Source organism: Trichomycterus rosablanca, chromosome 4, assembly GCF_030014385.1.
Source record: "Trichomycterus rosablanca isolate fTriRos1 chromosome 4, fTriRos1.hap1, whole genome shotgun sequence".
NCBI classification, from domain to species: Eukaryota; Metazoa; Chordata; class Actinopteri; order Siluriformes; family Trichomycteridae; genus Trichomycterus; species Trichomycterus rosablanca.
Genome location: NC_085991.1, coordinates 35677796 through 35701263, shown reverse-complemented (window position 1 = coordinate 35701263; position 23468 = coordinate 35677796). Strand labels below are relative to the sequence as shown.

The 23468-nt window shown below is 39.7% G+C and overlaps 1 protein-coding gene across 1 annotated transcript in view; it reads left to right on the top strand.

Annotated features, from left to right (window-relative positions):
* The window catches only part of arap2 (ArfGAP with RhoGAP domain, ankyrin repeat and PH domain 2), a 141548-nt gene that overhangs the window by 41279 nt on the left and 76801 nt on the right, over positions 1-23468 (top strand). The window contains exons 9-11 of the mRNA XM_062993578.1: positions 1238-1344; positions 11544-11743; positions 23306-23391. Of these exons, the coding sequence (XP_062849648.1) occupies positions 1238-1344; positions 11544-11743; positions 23306-23391 (393 nt within the window). The remainder of the gene's footprint in view (positions 1-1237; positions 1345-11543; positions 11744-23305; positions 23392-23468) is intronic.

Here is a 23468-nt window from a genome sequence, read left to right as displayed (position 1 = left end):
GCACCCAGAGGAAACCCACACAGACACTGGGAAAACATGCAAACTCCACACAGCGCTTCACCTGGGAATAGAACCCAGCCCTTCTTGCTATGAGGGGACAGTTCTACTTGCTGAGCCTTCTTAAAGTGATTAATGAACAATAAATAGAGAATAGTATAAATAATTGTACTCAAATAAATACACAATGTATATTCAGCCTACTGGAACAATGTATTTAAAAAGTTTAGTTACTCTGTTGGTGTAAATCTTGCACATCACACTGGTTTTTATTTGCAAATTGGTTTAGACTGGAAGAACGATTCAACATTTTCACTCACATTTATACGTGCACTGTATATTATCCCTTCCTTTCATTACTCTCCGCTTTAGTGTGAAGTGAGGTCTTTTGTCTTCATTATGCAGGGAAATTTCTCTTCGTCAACTAATTGAAAGGGAGTGAGCCAGGGTGAGGGATTACAAATGGAAGAAATGGAAATTGATTGCATTGTTTTTGTTTTAAATCTTCTCCATTGCAAACACAATGTCACCCGTGAAAACGAGTGAGTGCGAGTGGGATATGAGAGCGCAGAGGTAGATGGAGAGAGACAATGATGGAGGGAATGTAGAGGGAGGTGAAGACAGCGAGGGGGAATTGAAGGATGGAGAGAAGGTGAAAGAGCACAGAGATGGAGAGCGAGGGAGGGAGTAAGTGAAAGTGTGAAGTAGGTGACTCTGTTCATGTTCAGCGGAGTGGAGTATTTAATTTAACAAGATGAATGAGATCGGTGCTAGATCTCTTTCCTCTCTCTCTTTTTCTTGGAGGGGAGGCTGCAGTCCTGCTCCCTTGCCTTGCTCAGATGTCACCCTCTGCCTGCCCAGGGGAACGAAAGCCACAGCAAACAAACAAAAGCAGTCAGTACCCGACCTCCAGCTAGCGCCACATCGATCGTCCACTCAGCTACCTGCTCAAAGCAAAGGCAGAACTCAAACAAACACTGCTGTACAGTTCTAATCAAACATCTCCGTATGGTTATAAAGACCCCTGACCATAAACTTGTTGGACATCCTATGATTTTACCCCATTATCACAAAATTTGGGAGAACACGTGTGGGGAATTTATGCCTATCTAGTCAAATTGTAGTATTTGTATTTGCCTGTTCTGTTCTCTTGGTGCATGCCATGCGTACTGGCACCTGATCATGTCATCGTAAGGTCAGAGTGGTTATTTATTCTTTTACCCTTGTGGCTCTGTTGCAGGACTTTAACTCTGGCCTGGCCATCACCATGGTCGATCTAACTGCAGCATGCATCAAACACGTGGACCGCCGAGGCTTTGAGATCAACACTCCTTTTAAATCCTTTTGGTAAGTGTCCAGCTTACCTAACTCAAACACCTAAGTGTTCAGGCTGCCGTTTTTATTCATTTAATGAGGGATTTAACTACTTGTTTAATCTAGTTTAATCTAATATGACTTATGAAATGACCTTCTAACCTTTATAATCCTTTTAACTCACTTTTTTATTTCATATCAATTCTCTTTTGCTTAAATCCCTAAAGCAGCTCAGTAATCACATTTTCACTTAAGAATTAGACAGCAGGGAGTACAGTGTATCACAAAAGTGAGTACACCCCTCACATTTCTGCAGATATTTAAGTATATCTTTTCATGGGACAACACTGACAAAATGACACTTTGACACAATGAAAAGTAGTCTGTGTGCAGCTTATATAACAGTGTAAATTTATTCTTCCCTCAAAATAACTCAATATACAGCCATTAATGTCTAAACCACCGGCAACAAAAGTGAGTACACCCCTTAGTGAAAGTTCCTGAAGTGTCAATATTTTGTGTGGCCACCATTATTTCCCAGAACTGCCTTAACTCTCCTGGGCATGGAGTTTACCAGAGCTTCACAGGTTGCCACTGGAATGCTTTTCCACTCCTCCATGACGACATCACAGAGCCGGCGGATATTCGAGACTTTGCGTTCCTCCACCTTCCGCTTGAGGATGCCCCAAAGATGTTCTATTGGGTTAAGGTCTGGAGACATGCTTGGCCAGTCCATCACCTTTACCCTCAGACTCTTCAATAAAGCAGTGGTCGTCTTAGAGGTGTGTTTGGGGTCATTATCATGCTGGAACACTGCCCTGCGACCCAGTTTCCGGAGGGAGGGGATCATGCTCTGCTCAGTATTTCACAGTACATATTGGAGTTCATGTGTCCCTCAATGAAATGTAACTCCCAAACACCTGCTGCACTCATGCAGCCCCAGACCATGGCATTCCCACCACCATGCTTGACTGTAGGCATGACACACTTATCTTTGTACTCCTCACCTGATTGCCGCCACACATGCTTGAGACCATCTGAACCAAACAAATTAATCTTGGTCTCATCAGACCATAGGACATGGTTCCAGTAATCCATGTCCTTTGTTGACATGTCTTCAGCAAACTGTTTGCGGGCTTTCTTGTGTAGAGACTTCAGAAGAGGCTTCCTTCTGGGGTGACAGCCATGCAGACCAATTTGATGTAGTGTGCGGCGTATGGTCTGAGCACTGACAGGCTGACCCCCCACCTTTTCAATCTCTGCAGCAATGCTGACAGCACTCCTGTGCCTATCTTTCAAAGACAGCAGCTGGATGTGACGCTGAGCACGTGCACTCAGCTTCTTTGGACGACCAACGCGAGGTCTGTTCTGAGTGGACCCTGCTCTTTTAAAACGCTGGATGATCTTGGCCACTGTGCTGCAGCTCAGTTTCAGGGTGTTGGCAATCTTCTTGTAGCCTTGGCCATCTTCATGTAGCGCAACAATTCGTCTTTTAAGATCCTCAGAGAGTTCTTTGCCATGAGGTGCCATGTTGGAACTTTCAGTGACCAGTATGAGAGAGTGTGAGAGCTGTACTACTAAATTGAACACACCTGCTCCCTATGCACACCTGAGACCTAGTAACACTAACAAATCACATGACATTTTGGAGGGAAAATGACAAGCAGTGCTCAATTTGGACATTTAGGGGTGTAGTCTCTTAGGGGTGTACTCACTTTTGTTGCCGATGGTTTAGACATTAATGGCTGTATTTTGAGTTATTTTGAGGGAAGAATAAATTTACACTGTTATATAAGCTGCACACAGACTACTTTTCATTGTGTCAAAGTGTCATTTTGTCAGTGTTGTCCCATGAAAAGATATACTTAAATATCTGCAGAAATGTGAGGGGTGTACTCACTTTTGTGATACACTGTATGTACTCATCATTTTATCCAAATTTACATTACATTTACCCATAATCTTGGAATTTCTTAATCTTTTTTGAATTGTAATCAATGGGTTTATGCCAGTATTTTAAATGCCCATAAATGAAATGTCATATTAATATTTATATTAATAATTAATATTAATTAATATTAATATTTTCAAATAATTTGATTCAGTTTGACCTGTGTTCACTTTAGGCAATAGAGTGAGATAGAAAGCTGTGTGAACTGTACCTTATCTCATCTAATCTTCTATCTGCTTCTTCTGTCCATCCATCCATCCATCCATGTATCTATCTATCTAGGTATCCATCCATCCATCAATGTATCTATTTAGCCATCCATCCATCCATCCATCCATCCATCCATCCATCTATTTATCCATCCATCCATCTATCTATTTAGCTATCCGTCCATCCATCCATCTATCTATTTAGCTATCCATTCATCCATCCGTCCGTTCATCCGTCCATCCATCCATCCATCCATCAATCCATCATCCATCCATCATCCATCTATCTATCTATTTATCTATCTATTTAGCTATCCATCCATCCATCCATCCATCCATCCAACCATCCATCCATCCGTCCATCCATCCATCCATTATTTCATCTATCCATTTATCTATCCATCTATCTGTCCATCCATCCATCCATCCATCCATCCATTATTTCACCTATCCATCCATCTATCCATCTATCGACCCATCCATCTATTCATTTATCTATCCATCCATCCATCCATCCATCCATCCATCCATCCATCATTCCACTTATCCATTTATCTATCCGTCCATCCATCCATCCATCCATCCATTATTTCATCTATCCATTTATCTTTCCATCTATCCGTCCATCCATCCATCCATCCATTATTTCATCTATCCATTTATCTTTCCATCTATCCATCCATCCATCCATCCATCATTCCACTTATCCATTTATCTATCTATCCATCTATCCGTCCATCCATCCATCCATCCATCCATTATTTCATCTATCCATTTATCTTTCCATCTATCCGTCCATCCATCTATCCATCTATCGACCCATCCATCCATCATTCCACCTATCCATTTATCTATCCATCTATCTGTCCATCCATCCATCCATCATTCCACTTATCCATTTATCTATCCGTCCATCCATCCATCCATCCATCCATCCATTATTTCATCTATCCATTTATCTTTCCATCTATCCGTCCATCCATCTATCCATCTATCGACCCATCCATCCATCATTCCACCTATCCATTTATCTATCCATCTATCTGTCCATCCATCCATCCATCCATCCATCATTCCACTTATCCATTTATCTATCTATCCGTCCATCCATCCATCCATCCATCCATCCATCCATCCATTATTTCATCTATCCATTTATCTTTCCATCTATCCGTCCATCCATCTATCCATCTATCGACCCATCCATCCATCATTCCACCTATCCATTTATCTATCCATCTATCTGTCCATCCATCCATCCATCCATCCATTATTTCACCTATCCATCCATCTATCCATCTATCGACCCATCCATCTATTAATTTATCTATCCATCCATCCGTCCATCCATCATCATCCATCTATCCATCCATTTATCTATCTACCCATCCATCCAGCCATCCATCTATCTATTTGTCTGTCTGTCTGTCTGTCTGTCTGTCTGTCTGTCTGTCTGTCTGTCTGTCTGTCCGTCTATCAGCTGTGAGGTATTATCATTTAATTGGCTTCCTTCAGTGGGCTAAAACTATTAAACACATGCCTAATGCCTGACCTGTATTCATCTTGCAGATGTGGAGCCCACAAAATGTTGCCCATGCGTAAGTGGCCTGGTTACTAGATGCTTCCCTATGTACACCACACACAAGCCTGGCAACCCTATTCTGGGCAGGATTTACTACATCATTTTATAGGACTCTCTCCCTTAGACTTGCTACGTTTGGATGATCCTATTAGGAACATTTAGCTTCTGGAGACAGCAATGATATTCAATAAAGTACACAAGCTACGTCACCATGACAAGGTCTTGGTCCATGACTTTATTTAAATGTGTCCTGACACACTTTCTCTAGGGATAAGCATTTTCAGGTTGACTCAGTGATGCAGCAGGAGCTGCTGATACTACACAGCTCCAGGATCCTGGGGACCTTTGTTTAAACTTCAAATCATGCCAGTTGAGGGATTGGCTCTTTACTTTTACCATTTATCAATAAATCACCAGTCTCAGGCAGTTTCTCTCTAGCTTTCTGATGCTAAGAATCCAACAAGTTTGTGTATGGCTGTTGAAATCTTTCCAAAAGATTTCAAAAGCTTCTTTTACCCATAATTCACCTAATGCACTTTTATCCTGTACTTTACAAAGCTATACTGGCTTTCTTGTCTTGCACACACTGTTTTTAAAATCCTCACCCTGAAGGTTTTTGAGGCACCCCTCTTAACTGTGCTGTGGATAAACCTGAAAATATTCTAAATGCTCACCTAAAGTTAGTAAAAAATGACCGTATTAGATCCTAAACATAAAAAAATACTTTATTTATTTAATATATATTAAAAAGTCCTTAATACAAGTAAAATTTGTTATCACTATTTCAAACCATCAGTTAGAGGGACACAGTTTGGACAAAATTGGGTGTCTCAACATGAAAATTATTTAAATAAAATACAAACAAATAAGGTGATAGCTAAATCAGCCTAAAGCTTTGGAATAGCCCTTCCTAATTTCTGACCTCAACCCTGAATATGTGGACATTATTGAAAAAGATGGTGCCTAGTAGAGAGTTCAAAAATTCAACCAGAGTTGTGTTTTCTCCCCCTTTTTCTTCCAATTTTTAGCGCATCCAATTTTTACCCTATTGCGTTATGCTTCCTCTCTACTGGTGCTGACCCCCATCCTGACTGTGGAGCGCGAACTGACACACACCTCCTCCAACATGTGTGCAGTAGCCGACTGCATCTTTTCACCTGCACGAGGCGAGTTCATATGTGGATCAGCCTTGTGTACGGAGAGCCACACCCTGATCACATTATTCCCCAACTCTGTGCAGACGGCATCAATCAGCCAGCAGAGGCCGTAATTGTATCAGTTATGAGGTCCCAGCTCTGGCTTACCCACCGTGTATGAACAACAAGCCAGTCGTTGTTCATATAGCCGCCCAGCCCAGCAGAATGGCAGAGCTTAGATTCGATACGATGTATTCGAAATCCCAGCTCTGGTTTGCTAGTGTATTTTACTGCTGCACCACCTGGGTGGCTTGTTGATGACTTTTAACCTAATTTGGTTTTATGAGATTATATACAAATGTAAGCAGTTTTTTAAAGATTTGTTAAACTTCTTAAACCTGTTAAAAATAAATAAGACTGTAACATAAATGAACAAATTTGGCTGCCCAAGATCTGCACCCATGTCAATCATACAATATGTACAGTGGGGCCAAAAAGTATTTAGTCAGCCACTAATTGTGCAGGTTCTCCTACTTAGAAAGATGAGAGAGGTCTGTAATTTTCATCATAGGTACACTTCAACTATGAGAGACAAAATGAGAAAAAAAAATCCAAGAAATCACATTGTAGGATTTTTAAAGAATTTATTTGTAAATTATGGTGGAAAATAAGTATTTGGTCAATAACAAAAGTTCAACTCAATACTTTGTAACATGACCTTTGTTGGCAATGACAGAGGTGAAACGTTTCCTGTAAGTCTTCACCAGGTTTGCACACACTGTAGCTGGTATTTTGGCCCATTCCTCCATGCAGATCTCCTACAGTGATGTTTTGGGGCTGTCGCTGGGCAACACGGACTTTCAACTTTCTCCACACATTTTCTATGGGGTTGAGGTCTGGAGACTGGCTGGGCCACTCCAGGACCTTGAAAAGCTTTTTACGGAGCCACTCCTTCGTTGCCCGAGCGGTGTGTTTGGGATTATTGTCATGCTGGAAGACCCAGCCACGTTCCATCTTCAATGATCTCACTGATGGAAGGAGATTTTGGCTTAAAATCTCACGATACATGGCCCTGTTCATTCTTCCCTTAACACGGATCAGTTGTCCTGTCCCCTTTGCAGAAAAACAGCCCCAAAGCATGATGTTTCCACCCCCATGCTTCACAGTAGGTATGGTGTTCTTGGGTTCTTCTTCTTCCTCCAAACACGACGAGTTGAGTTTTTACCAAAAAGTTCCATTTTGGTTTCATCTGACCACATGATATTCTCCCAATCCTCTTCTGGATCATCCATATGCTCTCTGGCAAACTTCAGACGGGCCTGGACATGTACTGGCTTAAGCAGGGGGACACGCCTGGCATTGCAGGATTTGAGTCCCTCTCGGCGTAGTGTGTTACTGGTAGCCTTGGTACTTTGGTCCCAGCTCTCTGCAGGTCATTCATCAGGTCCCTCCGTGTAGTTCTGGGATTTTTGCTCACCGTTCTCATGATCATTTTGACCCCACGGGATGAGATCTTGACCCCAAGGGAGATTATCAATGGTCTTGTATGTCTTCCATTTTCTTACAATTGCTCCCACAGTTGATTTATTTACACCAACCTGCTTGCCTATTGTGGATTCACTCTTCCCAGCCTGGTGCAGGTCTACAATTTTCTTCCTGGTGTCCTTCGACAGCTCTTTGGTCTTGGCCATGGTTGAGTTTGGAGTCTGACTGTTTGAGGCTGTGGACAGGTGTCTTTTATACAGATAACGAGGTCAAACAGGTGCCATTAATACAGGTAATGAGTGGAGGACAGAAGAGCTTCTTAAAGAAGAAGTTACAGGTCTGTGAGAGCCAGAAATCTTGCTTGTTTGTTATTGACCAAATACTTATTTTCCACCATAATTTACAAATAAATTCTTTAAAAAATCCTACAATGTGATTTCCTGGATTTTTTTTCTTCTCATTTTGTCTCTCATAGTTGATGTGTACCTATGATGAAACTTACAGACCTCTCTCATCTTTCTAAGTAGGAGAACCTGCACAATCAGTGGCTGACTAAATACTTTTTGACCCCGCTGTATTGTTACTTTTGGACATATGATTTATTGATTAATTTATATATACTTACCAAGCACTTTATTTAAATTTGGTCAGTGGGGGTTCTATGGGTGTCACCTTTCATTTATAAATGGGGTACTGTGGGTGAACATAACATAAAAAGCAACAGATAGGCTACAGTCATTAATAGTATACTCACAAAGTAAATCTGTAGGGCAGGTTTAGCTTATAAAGTAATCAATAAATGTTCATACAACATAGGTGTACCTAATAAAGAGCTCAGTGAGTGTGTGTATATGATGTGTGTGTCTGTGTATGTGCCTACGTGACTAGATCAAACTGCTGTCCAAGCCTTCATCCTGTCTTCATCAAAACGTATTAAAAATAAATAGGGCTGCAAGTTAAATGAACAAATTCATCTTCAGCCTAATGTCATTAAATATGTGCGCCCATCTCAATCAGTCACATAGTTAATTTTTCATGCTCCTTACTAATCTCCTTACTATCGCTGCACTACTTTCAGATTTAAGATAAGGCTGTTGCTCTGCCACGTGGGTAACATCTTTGAGTGTACGTTTTCCTGTTTTAAGTCTAATAACGTATCAGTGTCAAAATCCTACCCTCTTATCTAAACCTAAAGTGTGATTGAAGCACTGGATAAATTTACTCCAAGATGAAAATGAAGGACTCTTTTTGAACGCCTTTGTATGTTTTTAAAGTAACCAGAGTGTGTCATAGCTGAACTCGATGGTGCGAGATTTATTAGTGTAAGATAAAACACTTCTGATTCTTTTAGGCTGTTTTGGTAACACTTCTCCTAGTCACTCCCCCGCTGCATTTCTTTTTTTCCATATCAGCCACAAACAGTTCCTCACTCATTACTGTTCTGTTTCTTTGATACGGCAATCTGAGCCACTTTCACTCATTATTGATCTGTTTTCTCTTTCCTGCTTTCTTTTTCTTATCTTTTTTTTAAAACCAGCACTCTTAAACTAGTCATACAGTGATGTTTTGCTAAACTTTGACCCCTTGTGAGCAGGCGTCTTTAGGAACATGGCTGTCGGCACTGACCAAATCGATGATCTTTGGAAAGGATTGTTTTTAATGACCCTGTTATAGTTGTTGGAGAGCATTCAGGCTAAAAGCCTTATTTTTCTGAGCAGCACAGTTTGCTTGTTTCTGCCTTTTCTGGACTTTGAATGTATTGATCTGCTTGTATGTGCTGATCACTTTCGAGGGATGTGTGTATGTAATTTAGTGTCAACGCTGTCAGAGTAATTGGAATTTATTGCTTTAATGCAGGATTAAAAATGATTTCTTTTCTTGGATCTCTTGGAGTCATTAAATACTGTAAAGAACCATTAAATTCGGTAATACCACAAGGGCTCTCAGAATTAATATTGATTGAGTGATAATTGTGTCTTCTATTTTCTTTTTTTTTTCTTCTTCTACGTCTTTTGGCTGCTCCTGTAGGGGTCGCCACAAAAAATAATTCTCAATTTTGCCCTGTCATGAACATCCTCTTTCACACCGAGCACCTGCATGTTCTCTCTCACCACATTCGCAAACCATAAACCTCCTCTTTGGCCGTCCTTTCCACCAACCTCCTGCGACTGCACCCTCAGCACCCTTTTCCCAAAACAACTCTCATCCCTTTTCTGCACATGCCCAAACCATCTCAGTCTTGCCTTCCTAACATCCTACCTGCACTGTCCCTATGATAAACATATTCCTAATCTTGTCTGTACTAATCACTCCCAGCATGAATTGTGTAGACTGTAATATCTTCTAGCACAAATTCACTATTAAAAATGTATACACCGAAGAGGCATAACATTATGACCACTGATGGGTGACGTGAATAACACTGATTATCTCTTCATCACGGCACCTGTTAGTGGGTGGAATATTGGGCAGCAAGTGAACATTGAAAAGCCATGTATGCTGTTACTCACACACACACATAGACGCACGCGGGCGGCACGGTTGTTTAGTGAGTAGCACTGTTGCCTCACAGCAAGAACGTCCTGGGTTCGATCCCCAGGTGGAGTCTGGGTCCTTTCTGTGTGGATTTTTGCATGTTCTCCCCGTGTCTGCGTGGGTTTCCTCCGGGAGCTCCGGTTTCCTCCCACAGTCCAATGATATGCAGTCAGGTTAATTAGGGATACAAAATCGTCCATGACTGTGGTTGACATTTAACTTGTGTACTAATAAATGAATCTTGTGTAACGAGTAACTACCGTTTCTGTCATGAATGTAACCAAAAGTGTTAAACATGACATTAAAATCCTAATAAACAAACACACAAACACACACACCTTGTTTTAAATGTTACCCTCTGCCCTAAGAGTATTCACATTGGTTACAGTCAAAGTGCAGCTTTATTGAGGGTAAAGAGTGTGAAAATGAGTAATGCGTTACTGCTTAAAAAGCAGAGATGCACAGCAGGATATTCTGTTGGCACACCATTGCTGAGATTCTGAACTCCTGAGTGCGAACCTCAGCTCTGCTACCGGTCGGCTGGGTGCCCTGTAGCGGGCGTAATTGGCAGTGCCTGCAGCAGACAAAAACTGGCCATTTAAAGTCTAATGTGGGTGGGGTTTTTGACGCTGTGTTAGAACCTTGGCTAGTAGTGAAGGAGTTCAGAGATCAGTGCGTGGCTCTCCATGCGTTAATACTGACCTCATGCACAAATTCACCAAAAAGGTGCTTAAACTTTTATTTTTAATAAGCACTTCATCCTGATACGGGCTTCTGAAGCCCAAAGCTGGAATACATACTGGACGTTGCACCAGTGCATTGCAGGGCACCACTCGTTTTGTCTTGTGAATGATTTCTCTTTTTCTCCCCATTTCTCTCTCACATTTCTCTCACTTTCTCAGTCTATCATTCTTTAACTCCCTCTCTTTTAGACAAATTTTATTTGCTTTCAATTTTCTCTTTTATAATTTAGACATTTCCAATTTCCCCCCAAATGCATTGTCAACGTTTGCCTTATGCATTCTACAGTCTTAATATTCCTTAGCCGCTCATGCGCCTCAAGCATATTGTAGGTAATACCCCATCCAGCCTTTCCTTCCCCAAATGCAGCCAAACATGTATGTAAAGCGCCTGTGGGCTAGCAAAATAAACTGCTGCTCCGCCCGAGCGGCTATCCTTATTTTCTTGTGTCTGCGGGATGCTGGCTTTTCTCTTTCTTTCTTATTATCTTAGATCTTGTGTAATACCCTTCAGCACATTGTATCTCTTCTGGTTGTCTGTTAAATCTAATTAATAATGAACAGTTATAAAAAAAAAACCTTTAATTGTTTCAGTTTCACGGCTGAGTCGGAACATGAGAGGGAGGAGTGGATCGAGGCTGTGCAGGAATCAATCGTTGAAACGCTGTCCAATTATGAAGTGGCTGAGAAGATTTGGTTTAACCAGTCAAACAGAGGCTGCGCTGACTGTCGAGCTCCCAACCCCGAGTGGGCCTCTATTAACCTCGGAGTGGTCATCTGTAAAATGTGTGCAGGTACACACTCGCCGAACAGAACACACACTAAACATAAGCATAGGCATACTGTACACTTAAATAAAAGTATAGCAGTAAAAGAATACATTTTGTTACTTTTGCATTACAGAACAATGTACAACACCCTACTAAATGTAAAGAAGTAATTATTACACTGCTTATACAACCCCTGGCAAAAATTATGGAATCACCACTCTTGGAAGATGTTCTGTCAATTGTTTAATTTTGTAGAAAAAAAATAAATCACAGACATGCCACAAAACTATCATTTTTCAAAATGTCAACCTTCTGGCATTAAGAAACAATAAAAAAAAGAAACAAATATAATAGTTGTGGTCAGTCACAATTGCTTTTTTTAGCTCAAGTAGAGGAAAAAAATATGGAATCACTCAAATCTGAGGAAAAAATTATGGAATCACTCTGTAATTTGCAGTTTAAAAACAAAACATCTGCAGCAGATTAGATTTGCTAATTATTCTTCAGTTTAAAAAGAGTGCTTACACCTCGGAGAGCTGTTGCACAAAGCAGATTGTCATGAATCATGGTTCCAACACAAGATATGTCAGTTGAAACAAATGAGAGGATTATAAAACTCCTTCAAGAAGATAAATCATTGTGGAATGTCGCAAAATATGTTGGTTGTTCCCAGTAAGCTGTGTTTAAAATCTGGACCAAGTACAAACAAAATGGGAAGGTTGTAAAAGGGAAGCATACTGGTAGACCAAGTAAGACATCAAAGCATCAAGATAGAAAACTTAAAGCAATATGTCTTGAAAACAGAAAATGCACAACAAAACAAATGAGAAACAAGTGGCCGGAAAGTGGAGTCAATGTCTGTGACTGAACTGTAAGAAATGACCTAAAAGAAATGGGATTTACATACAGAAAAGCCAAACAAAAGCCATCATTAACACCTAAAAAGAAAAGAACAAGGTTAAAGTAGGCTAAAGAAAAGCAATCGTGGACTGTGGGTGACTGGATAAAAGTGATCTTCAGTGATGAATCGCGAATCTGCATTGGGCAAGGTGATGATGCTGGAACTTTTGTTTGGTGTCTGTCCAATGAAATTTATGAAGATAACTGCCTAAAGAAAACATGTTAATTTCCACAGTTGTTGATGATATGGGCCTGCATGTCGGGTAAAGGCACAGGGGAGATGGTCTTCAATAAATGCCAAAGTCCACATTGAAATTTTGGACGCTTTTCTTATTCCATCAGTTGAAAGGATGTTTGGTGATGATGACTTCATTTTTCAAGATGATAATGCATCTTGCCATAGGGCAAAGGACGTGAAAACTTTCCTTCAAGAAAACATATAATGTCAATGGCATGGCCTGCAAATAGTCCGGATCTCAATCCATTTGAAAATCTCTGGTGGAAATTGAAGAAAATGGTCAATGACAAGGTTCCAACCTGCAAAGCTGATCTGGCAACAGCAAGAGACAGTTGAAGGCAGATTGATGAAGAATACTGTTTGTCATTAGTTAACTCCATGCCTCAGAGAGTTTAAACCATTATAAAAGCCAGAGGTGGTGCAACAAAGTAATAATGGTGCAGTGTTTTCTAATGATTCCATAATTTTTTCCTCAGATTTGAGTGATTCCATATTTTTTTTCCTCTACTTGATCTAAAAAAAAAAGCAATTGTGACTGACCACAACTATTATATTTGTTTCTTTTTTTATTGTTTCTTAATGCCAGAGGGTTGACAGTTTGAGAAATGATAGTTTTGTGGCATGTCTGTGATTTATTTTTTTTCTACAAAATTAAACAATTGAAAGAACATCTTCCAAGAGTGGTGATTCCATAATTTTTGCCAGGGGTTGTAGTAAGGGGTTCACACTATATAGACGATACAAAGAGGTTTTCAGTGCTACCCAAATTTAATGTCAAACAGTGGATTGTTAAACCAGTTATTTATTTGTCAGTGTGTTCATGTGTTTACAAAAAACTTATTTGTTAGAACTGTTCACAGAAAGCACAAAGACATCCAGGCACAAAGATTACTGCTGTAGTTAATTTAATTAAACCGGCTCTGCTACAATATAATCTTGTGCTATCCTCTACAACAATATTTTGCTAATTGTTTTTATAGGTGTGCAAGTTCTTTTTTAGTAGCCAAGTATTGCTGTTGTTGTTTTTACTATGGTTTTAAGTTTTTAGCATTTTCTACAGTTTTGACCTAAAAGGGGGATAAACTGCATGCCAATTTTAAAATAGGATGTCCAAGTTCATATTCAGGTATCCACATAAGTATAGCCATAAAGTGTAGATAACGCTGAAGAGATAAATCTTTAAGACAACATAAATTGTAGGTGTGTTCATGTGTAGTATGTAAACTATATTTTTATTACTATAAGCATACTATTTAAAATATTTACATCGTCAGCATTTAGCAGACACTCTTTATCCAAAGCCACTTACAATACTGTGACAGTATATTGTCAAAACAGTTGAGGGTTAAAGACCTTACTCAATGGCCCAGCAGTGGCAGCCTGGCAGTGATGGGGCTTGAACCAGCGATCTTTTAATTAATAGTCCAGTAACTTAACCGCTAGGCTACACCTGGCCAAAACAACAGCACACTGGACATAGTTTGCCAAAAAAAAGCTTTAATTATATAAAAACTGATTATGTGTTGAGGAAAGACAAAAACTGGTGAGAGAACCTTACGAAAGACGGTGTGAAATGTACCAAAAGAACTACATACAACTTTTAATAAACTTCAGACTGACCTTGAGATATCTGGAGTGATGGTTTCAACCTGTACCATATGTCACACACTGAACGAAACAAGGCTCTATGGGCGAAAGCCAAAGACGACCCTACAGCTTAAGGAGCGGCATGAAAAAAAATGCCAGAACTGTACCAAAACATACACAGACAAACCACAATCCTTCTGGGAAAATTTGCTACAATATTGTTACATAGTTACATAGTCTTTTGTTTATTATTATTCACTGTTTTTTTCCAGAATTGCCTAGAAAATCCATCAAAAACGCTATTGCTAAATGTATGAGGACCCAAAGCCTTGAGCTTCTTTTTGAAGAGTGTGAAAAGGTTTTTGACATATTTTGGAATATGTTTGAGACTATTGTGACAATTGTTGTGACAACAGATTGGGAAATGTCCTTCCCTGTGCATAAAGTGAGGTCCATAAAGACATGGATTAACAAGTTTGCTGTGCAGTAACTACAGTGGCTTTCACAGATTCCAGACCTTAATTGCATTCAACACTTTTTGGATGAAGCAAAATATGCATTGTGAGCCAGGGCCAACATGAATTTAGAATGCTCTTTTGTGTAAATGGTTACAAATTCTCACAGTCAGTCCAAAATCATATTGATAGCGTTCCCTAACAAAGTGGGGGTTGTTATACCTGTAACAAGCTGATTTTGTCCTAGGAGTCAGAAAATCTTGATGAGGAATCTCCGTTTGTTAGTTTGTGACTTAAAGCTCAAGCGGCAGTTAATGCTTGAAAACCCTCCAATGTAGCTGAATTAACACAATTCTGTACAGAAAGACCAGAATTCTTCCACAGTGATGTAAAAGACTCACCACAAGTCATCGCAAAGTTTTAATTGCAGTTGTTACTACAAAGATGGCACAACCAGTTTTTATTCACATGGGTGATATAGTTTTTGAATAAATCTTTATCTTTGATAAAAAAAATGATCATTTAAAAGCTGCATTTTATGTTTACACGTTGTATTTATCAGATCTATAGTGTCTAAAATACAGTGGTCATTATGTTTATGTTATCAGAGACTAAATATAAAATCATCATTCCCATAAGTCTTACCAGTCTTCTTGTCCCTGGCACTGAAATCATCCCTATGCCATGACGATGTCACCACCATCTTTCACCTGTAGGATGGTATTAGCCAGGTGATGTGCAGTGTCTGTTTTTTGGCAGACATAGTGCTTGCTGTTCTGCTAAATAATTGTATCATCAGACCAGAAAATCTTTTTCCTTGCGCTACCAGGGTCCATTACTTGCCATCATAAACCTTTTAGTCAACAGTGGCTTCCAACTTGCCACTCTGCAATAAAAGCCTGATGTATGAAGTGCTGCAGAGATGGTTGTCTCTACAACAGGTTCATCCATCTATTTACAGGACTTTTGTAGCTCTTTTAAAGTGACCGTTGGGTCTTTTCTTACTTTCCTTGGACTTTTAAAAACACGCCAGGTGCTACAGTGACTTAATTCAGGGTCCTGACAACTGCTTTACTAATGCAGTCTTTGGAAGCAAATAAACTTAAGAACAGGCTGTTCCTAATTCCGTATGCCTTAGTAAATCAACTTCCTATTTTTGTGTGTTCCCCCCTTATTTGCAGAGGAATTCATTTTGCATAGAGGTACATTATGCAAGTTTTCATGTACATGGCATACAAACTGTGCATTTAGGCTTGTGACACTATCGAACATAACACTCAGATTAGTATGGTAACATGCCCAGAGTAATTGGTTCAGGTCCTGGCAGTAATCATTTATTAGATGCAATTAAGTGATCTTTAAAATATCAGGGGTAGCACTGTCGCCTCACAGCAAGAAGGTCCTGGGTTCGATCCTCAGGTGGGGCGGTCCGGGTCCTTTCTGTGTGGAGTTTGCATGTTCTCCCTGTGTCTGCGTGGGTTTCCTCCGGGGGCTCCAGTTTCCTCCAACAGTCCAAAGACATGCAAGTGAGGTGAACTGGACATACTAAATTGTCTGTGACTTGTGAACTGATGAATTTTGTGTAACGAGTAACTACCGTTTCTGTCATGAATGTAACCAAAGTGTAAAACATGACGTTAAAATCCTAATAAATAAAATAATAAATAAATTAAAATGGTTTTGAGTTTACATCAATCAATCAGTAGCCCTCCGACAGGTAGTGTGACAAGTGTTTAAGCTGTTTACATATCAGTACATAGGTTACAAGTACTGAAGAAAAAGGCTATCTGGATAATATTTTTATTTATTATGAGTATGCTGTGTTCCTGATCGCTTTAATAGCCTGGTAATTCCTAAAATCCATTTGTGATTGAGGACAGTGGTAGCCTAGTGGGTATAGCTTTGGAATATAAATTGGAAGATTGTCAGTTTTAATCCAGGCTCTGCTATGCAGCCACTGTTGGGCCCTTGAGCAAGGTCCTTAACCCTGTCTGCACCAGGTGCGCTGTGCAATGACTGACCCTGCGCTCTGACCCCAGCTTCCAAACAAGCTGGGATACGCAAAAAAAGGAATTTCATTGTACTATAAACATGTATACATACTGTATATATATACAGTGTATCACAAAAGTGAGTACACCCCTCACATTTCTGCAAATATTTCATTATATCTTTTCATGGGACAACACTATAGACATGAAACTTGGATATAACTTAGAGTAGTCAGTGTACAGCATGTATAGCAGTGTAGATTTACTGTCTTCTGAAAATAACTCAACACACAGCCATTAATGTCTAAATAGCTGGCAACATAAGTGAGTACACCCCACAGTGAACATGTCCACATTGTGCCCAAATGTGTCGTTGTCCCTCCCTGGTGTCATGTGTCAAGGTCCCAGGTGTAAATGGGGAGCAGGGCTGTTAAATTTGGTGTTTTGGGTACAATTCTCTCATACTGGCCACTGGATATTCAACATGGCACCTCATGGCAAAGAACTCTCTGAGGATGTGAGAAATAGAATTGTTGCTCTCCACAAAGATGGCCTGGGCTATAAGAAGATTGCTAACACCCTGAAACTGAGCTACAGCATGGTGGCCAAGGTCATACAGCGGTTTTCCAGGACAGGTTCCACTCGGAACAGGCTTCGCCAGGGTCGACCAAAGAAGTTGAGTCCACGTGTTCGGCGTCATATCCAGAGGTTGGCTTTAAAAAATAGACACATGAGTGCTGCCAGCATTGCTGCAGAGGTTGAAGACGTGGGAGGTCAGCCTGTCAGTGCTCAGACCATACACCGCACACGGCATCAACTGGGTCTGCATGGTCGTCATCCCAGAAGGAAGCTGACGCACAAGAAAGCCCGCAAACAGTTTGCTGAAGACAAGCAGTCCAAGAACATGGATTACTGGAATGCCCTGTGGTCTGACGAGACCAAGATAAACTTGTTTGGCTCAGATGGTGTCCAGCATGTGTGGCGGCGCCCTGGTGAGAAGTACCAAGACAACTGTATCTTGCCTACAGTCAAGCATGGTGGTGGTAGCATCATGGTCTTGGGCTGCATGAGTGTTGCTGGCACTGGGGAGCTGCAGTTCATTGAGGGAAACATGAATTCTGAAACAGAGCATGATCCCCTCCCTTCGAAAACTGGGCCGCATGGCAGTTTTCCAACAGGATAACGACCCCAAACACAACCTCCAAGATGACAACTGCCTTGCTGAGGAAGCTGAAGGTAAAGGTGATGGACTAAACCCAATTGAGCACCTGTGGCGCATCCTCAAGTGGAAGGTGGAGGAGCACAAGGTGTCTAACATCCACCAGCTCCGTGATGTCATCATGGAGGAGTGGAAGAGGATTCCAGTAGCAACCTGTGCAGCTCTGGTGAATTCCATGCCCAGGAGGGTTAAGGCAGTGCTGGATAATAATGGTGGTCACACAAAATATTGACACTTTGGGCACAATTTGGACATGTTCACTGTGGGGTGTACTCACTTATGTTGCAGCTATTTAGACATTAATGGCTGTGTGTTGAGTTATTTTCAGAAGACAGTAAATCTACACTGCTATACAAGTTGTACACTGACTACTCTAAGTTATATCCAAGTTTTAGTTCTATAGTGTTGTCCCATGAAAAGATATAATGAAATATTTGCAGAAATGTGAGGGGTGTACTCACTTTTGTGATACACTGTGTATATATATATATATATATATATATATATATTTATACAAATAAAGGCATTCTTCTAACTGTATTGCTATATGTATTGTATTTACAAAGCTTCTGATGCACCCTTGCTTTCTCCCATCTTTTTGTCTTTCTGTTTATATAACTTTCTCTACAAACTCTTAGCCTTTTTGACAGATATTAACGTATTCTTGCCTCCCTTGGTGCAACTGCAGAAAGCTTTCTACATCAAATGCTGGGATAATGGACATTCTCCCAGTACAAACTCCTGTTTCCATAGGAACACTTTCTTCACCACTTTATTTTTGCAGTTTTTATGATGGGTAATGGGTTTGTTTTTTTCTGCTGATTGTTGTAAATCTGACCTGTAATAAACTCTAACATCCTGATTTTAAATGCATGTAATAGTACTTCATTTATAATGTTGTTGTTATGACTTTTTTTATTAGTATTATTAATTCCACAGAATGGAAGAGCACTTTTTCTGATTCTGCAAATGTTTTGATTATTGTATGTTTGCAAAAGATGTAACAGTGCCTTAGGCCAACATGTGGTCAGTGTTGAATCCATTTTTTAACACAGTCTTAACAAATTTATTAACACTAATACACAAATAAAAACATAGCATTGTGATTATCGGCATGCCAATCTGTATAGGCAAAATACACTGATCATCTATAACATTAAAACCACCTCCATGTTTCTACACTCACTGTTCATTTTATCAGCTCCACTTACCATATAGAAGCACTTTGTAGTTCTACAGTTACTGACTGTAGTCCATCTGTTTCTCTACATACTTTTTAAACCTGCTTTTAGTCTGTTCTGCAATGGTCAGGACCGCCACAGAGTAGGTATTATTTAGATGGTGGATCATTCTCAGCACTGCAGTGACACTGACATGGTGGTGGTGTGTTAGTGTGTGTTGTTTTGGTATGAGTGGATCAGACACAGCAGCACTGCTGGAGTTTTTAAATATCGTGTCCACTTACTGTCCACTCTATTAGACACGCCTACCTAGTTGGTCCACCTTGTAGATGTAAGGTCAGAGACGATCGCTCATCTATTGCTCCTGTTTAAGTTGGTCATCTTCTAGACTTTCATTAGTGGTCACATGACGCTGCCCATGGGGCGCTGTTGGCTGGATATATTTTTGGTTGGTGGACTATTCTCAGTCCAGCAGTGACAGTAAGGTGTTTAAAAACACAACACACAGCACAACACACACTAACACACCACCACCATGTCAGTGTCACTGCAGTGCTAAGAGTGATCAACAACCCAAATAGTACCTGCTCTGTCGTGGTCCTGTGGGGGTCCTGACCTTTAAAGAACAAAGTAAAAGGAGGGTAAAAAGCATGCAGAGAAACAGATGGACTACAGTCAGTAATTGTAGATCTACAAAGTGCTACTATATGGTCAGTGAAGCTGATAAAATGGACAGTAGGTGTAGAAACAAGAAGGTGGTTTTATTGTTATTGCTGATTGGTGTATTTCCTAACTCATGAGATTCTCAGTTTATGATCATGTAAACCACTCTATAATTAGTTTTGTAGTTATGCAATAAATCAAATGATCTAGTATTTAATACACATTAACAACATGCTTTCAGAGGTTTATTGCTGTTTAAATGTGTACATTTTATCTATTATTTATTATGTAGAACAAACACTTAACACAATCGTTTTTTTGGTGGAAATTAGTTTAGCCATGAAAGAGCTTGAAATCAAAGCCCAATATTTGATGCGCAGACACTCTCCTCAGTTACATCAGGTTCTAAACAGCCATAATGATCTTAGATGGTGAGTGAGTTCCCCATATTATCACAAATTACACGAGAGGATCGCTTAATCCATATTCATAAAACGCCTCTCGCTCAATGTTTAATTCATCTGTTTTCCTTATAAGAAACAACAATGATGCCTCAAGTTTGGCTAAACAAACATAGACCAACAAACACAATTAATTACTCATGATTCATAAGAAATTAATGGCTTTAATGCCTTTCATTTGCAATTAGAGCTGTGACTGGTGAGAAATTAGGTCTTGGAATAGATAGGATTAGTGTTATAATGAGTTTCAGTTGAAGCAGGGTAAAAGGAAGAGCTGCTGTGCAATCCCAATTTCTTCCAATTTTCATATTTTAGGTTAATGAAAAAAATGTTGGCATTTCTTATAAAGCAAAAACATTTCCCTGAAAAAAATAGGTCAACTTATAATTCAGTATTTGATTAGAAGATTTGATATGAAACATGACCAGAGCTGCTCAGGCAGATCATTTATTTATATTTTTTGTGTGTTTGTGTGAAGATTTTACCCCCCATTTGCCTAAAGGAGGAAGCTTCAGGACCAGTTTAATGCAAGATTTAAACTTAGCCAATTTTAATGTTTATATGATTTATGGGCCATTACCTTAGTAAAGCATTTTCATCATTGACTGCTCTTGTATTTACACTAGATTCCCTTTTTGAACAACCCTCCTTGTTTTTATTTGGGCTTGGGATCTGCACTGAGAGGGCACTGACAAGTGTACTTCCCAATGACTAGGCTGTTCGGCCATAAACCTGGCCAATAGCACTGCTGGAATTCGTAATCTGGATCTCAGTGGTAGTGGGCTGGCATATTTTACTATTTTGCTGCTTAAGTGCCCTCAGTACAGCAATAAAACAAGAAAATTAAATAGACAAATACTTTCTTAAAACTTAACCCAAAATCATGATTGTTTATTTGTATTAATTTATAACCATTCCTGATCTAATTTGACCAAAAATGTGTTTCATTAAAACATGCACAAGTTGTATGTCTTAACACAATCAGCCATAACATTAAACCACCTCCTTGTTTCTACACTCACTGTCTATTTTATCAGCTCCACTTACCATATAAAAGCACTTTGAAGTTCTACAATTATTGACTGTAGTCCATCTATTTCTCTACATACTTTTTTGGCCTGCTTACACCCTGTTCTTCAATGGTCAGGACCACCACAGAGCAGACATTATTTAGGTGGTTGATCATTTTCAGCACTGCAGTGACAGTGACATGGTGGTGTGTTAGTTTGTGTTGTGCTGGTAATAGTGGATCAGACACAGCAGTGCTGCTGGAGTTTTTAAATACTGTGTCAACTTTATTAGACACTCCTACCTAGTTGGTCCACCTTGTAGATGTAAAGCCAGAGATGATCGCTCATTTATTGCTGCTGTTTGAGTTGGTCATCTTCTGGACCTTCATCATTGGTTACAGGACGCTGCCCACGGGGTGCTGTTGGCTGGATATTTTTGGTTGGTGGACTTTTCTCAGTCCAGCAGTAACTTTGAGGTGTTTAAAAACTCCCATCAGTGCTGCTGTGTCTTATCCACTCATACCAGCACAACACACACTAACACACCACCACCATGTCAGTGTCACTGCAGTGCTGAGAATCATCCAACACCCAAATAATACCTACTCTGTTGTGGTCCTTGGAGAGTCCTGACCATTGAAGAACAGCATGAAAGGGGGCTAACAAAGCATGCAGAGAAACAGATGGACTACAGTCAGTAATTGTAGAACTACAAAGTGCTTTTATATTGTAAGTGGAGCTGATAAAATGGACAGTGAGTGTAGAAACAAGGAGGTGGTTTTAATGTTATGGCTGATCAGTGTATATGCTTAGTTTCCAACAGCGTGCTAACACCATTGCAGTAACTCCCCTTTTTGCTATTTTAAAATGAATACTAAATAGCTAAGCTATATTTAGCTGTAAAATGCTACCAAATGTTTTATGTTGTCTCAATTAGCAATTTGAACTGATTTGATGTTTTTTGCTGTATAATTTAGGCCAGTTGTGGTAAATTGAGCACTTTTTTAAAACGTGTGCAATCATGAAAATATTTTATTTATGAACATAGAAGACTTAATTAAATAATTTGATCTTTTTTAAATAACTGTAATTATCAAATATTTTGAATAGTCATTGCAGTTCTGTGTATTTACAGTAAAGTTTGATCAAGAATCAGTGCAGTTACAGACATAGATCATCTTGTTTACTGTGTACTAATTTGGTTGTGTGCATGTGAAAGCACTCAGTCTTGTTACAGGAAGATTTAATTTCAAATCAGTGTGATCTTGGATTAAGTCAGTTAATTCAGAGTAATGTCTGATCTTCTATCAGTGCTTTTACAGTAAGTATAGATCTCAGAACAGTGCTAATACAGGGTGATCTGAATCAGTCTGATCTTGAATCAGTGCTTTTACAATAAGGTCTAATCTTAGATCCAAATGGTGATCTCAGATTAGACAGTTGTTTGGTGGGTAGCACTGTCACCTCACAGTGAGATGGTTCTGGGTTCAATTCCTAGGTGGAGTGGCCCGGATCCTTTCTGTGTGGACTTTGCATGTTCTTCCCATGGGTTTCCTCTGGGAGCTCTGTTTCCTCCCACAGTCCAAAGACATGTAAGTTGGGTGAATTGGAGATACAAAATTGCCAGTGATGGTGTTTGACATTCAACTTGAACTGATAATTCATGTGCAACTTGTAACAACCTGTTCTGTCATAAATGTAACCAAAAGTGTAAAACGTGTTAAAAATATAATAAATAAATGGTACAGAGGAAGATTTAATATCTATTCAATGCTATGACCGATAGTTTTTGTCTCAGCTCAAAACCCTCTATTTCTTCATCACAGGAAAGTCTAATCAGTGCTAACATGTTGGATTATGTGTTTGTTGGTGTGTTACCAGGTCAGCATCGGTTTCTGGGCTCTGGTATCTCACAGGTCAGGAGTCTAAAGTTGGACAGCAGTGTTTGGACCAATGAACTGGTAGAGGTAAGTTGCTGTTTTCCTATTTAGTAATTATTAATGTTAATTCTGTTTTTGTTCACTTATACGTGAATCCATGCCCT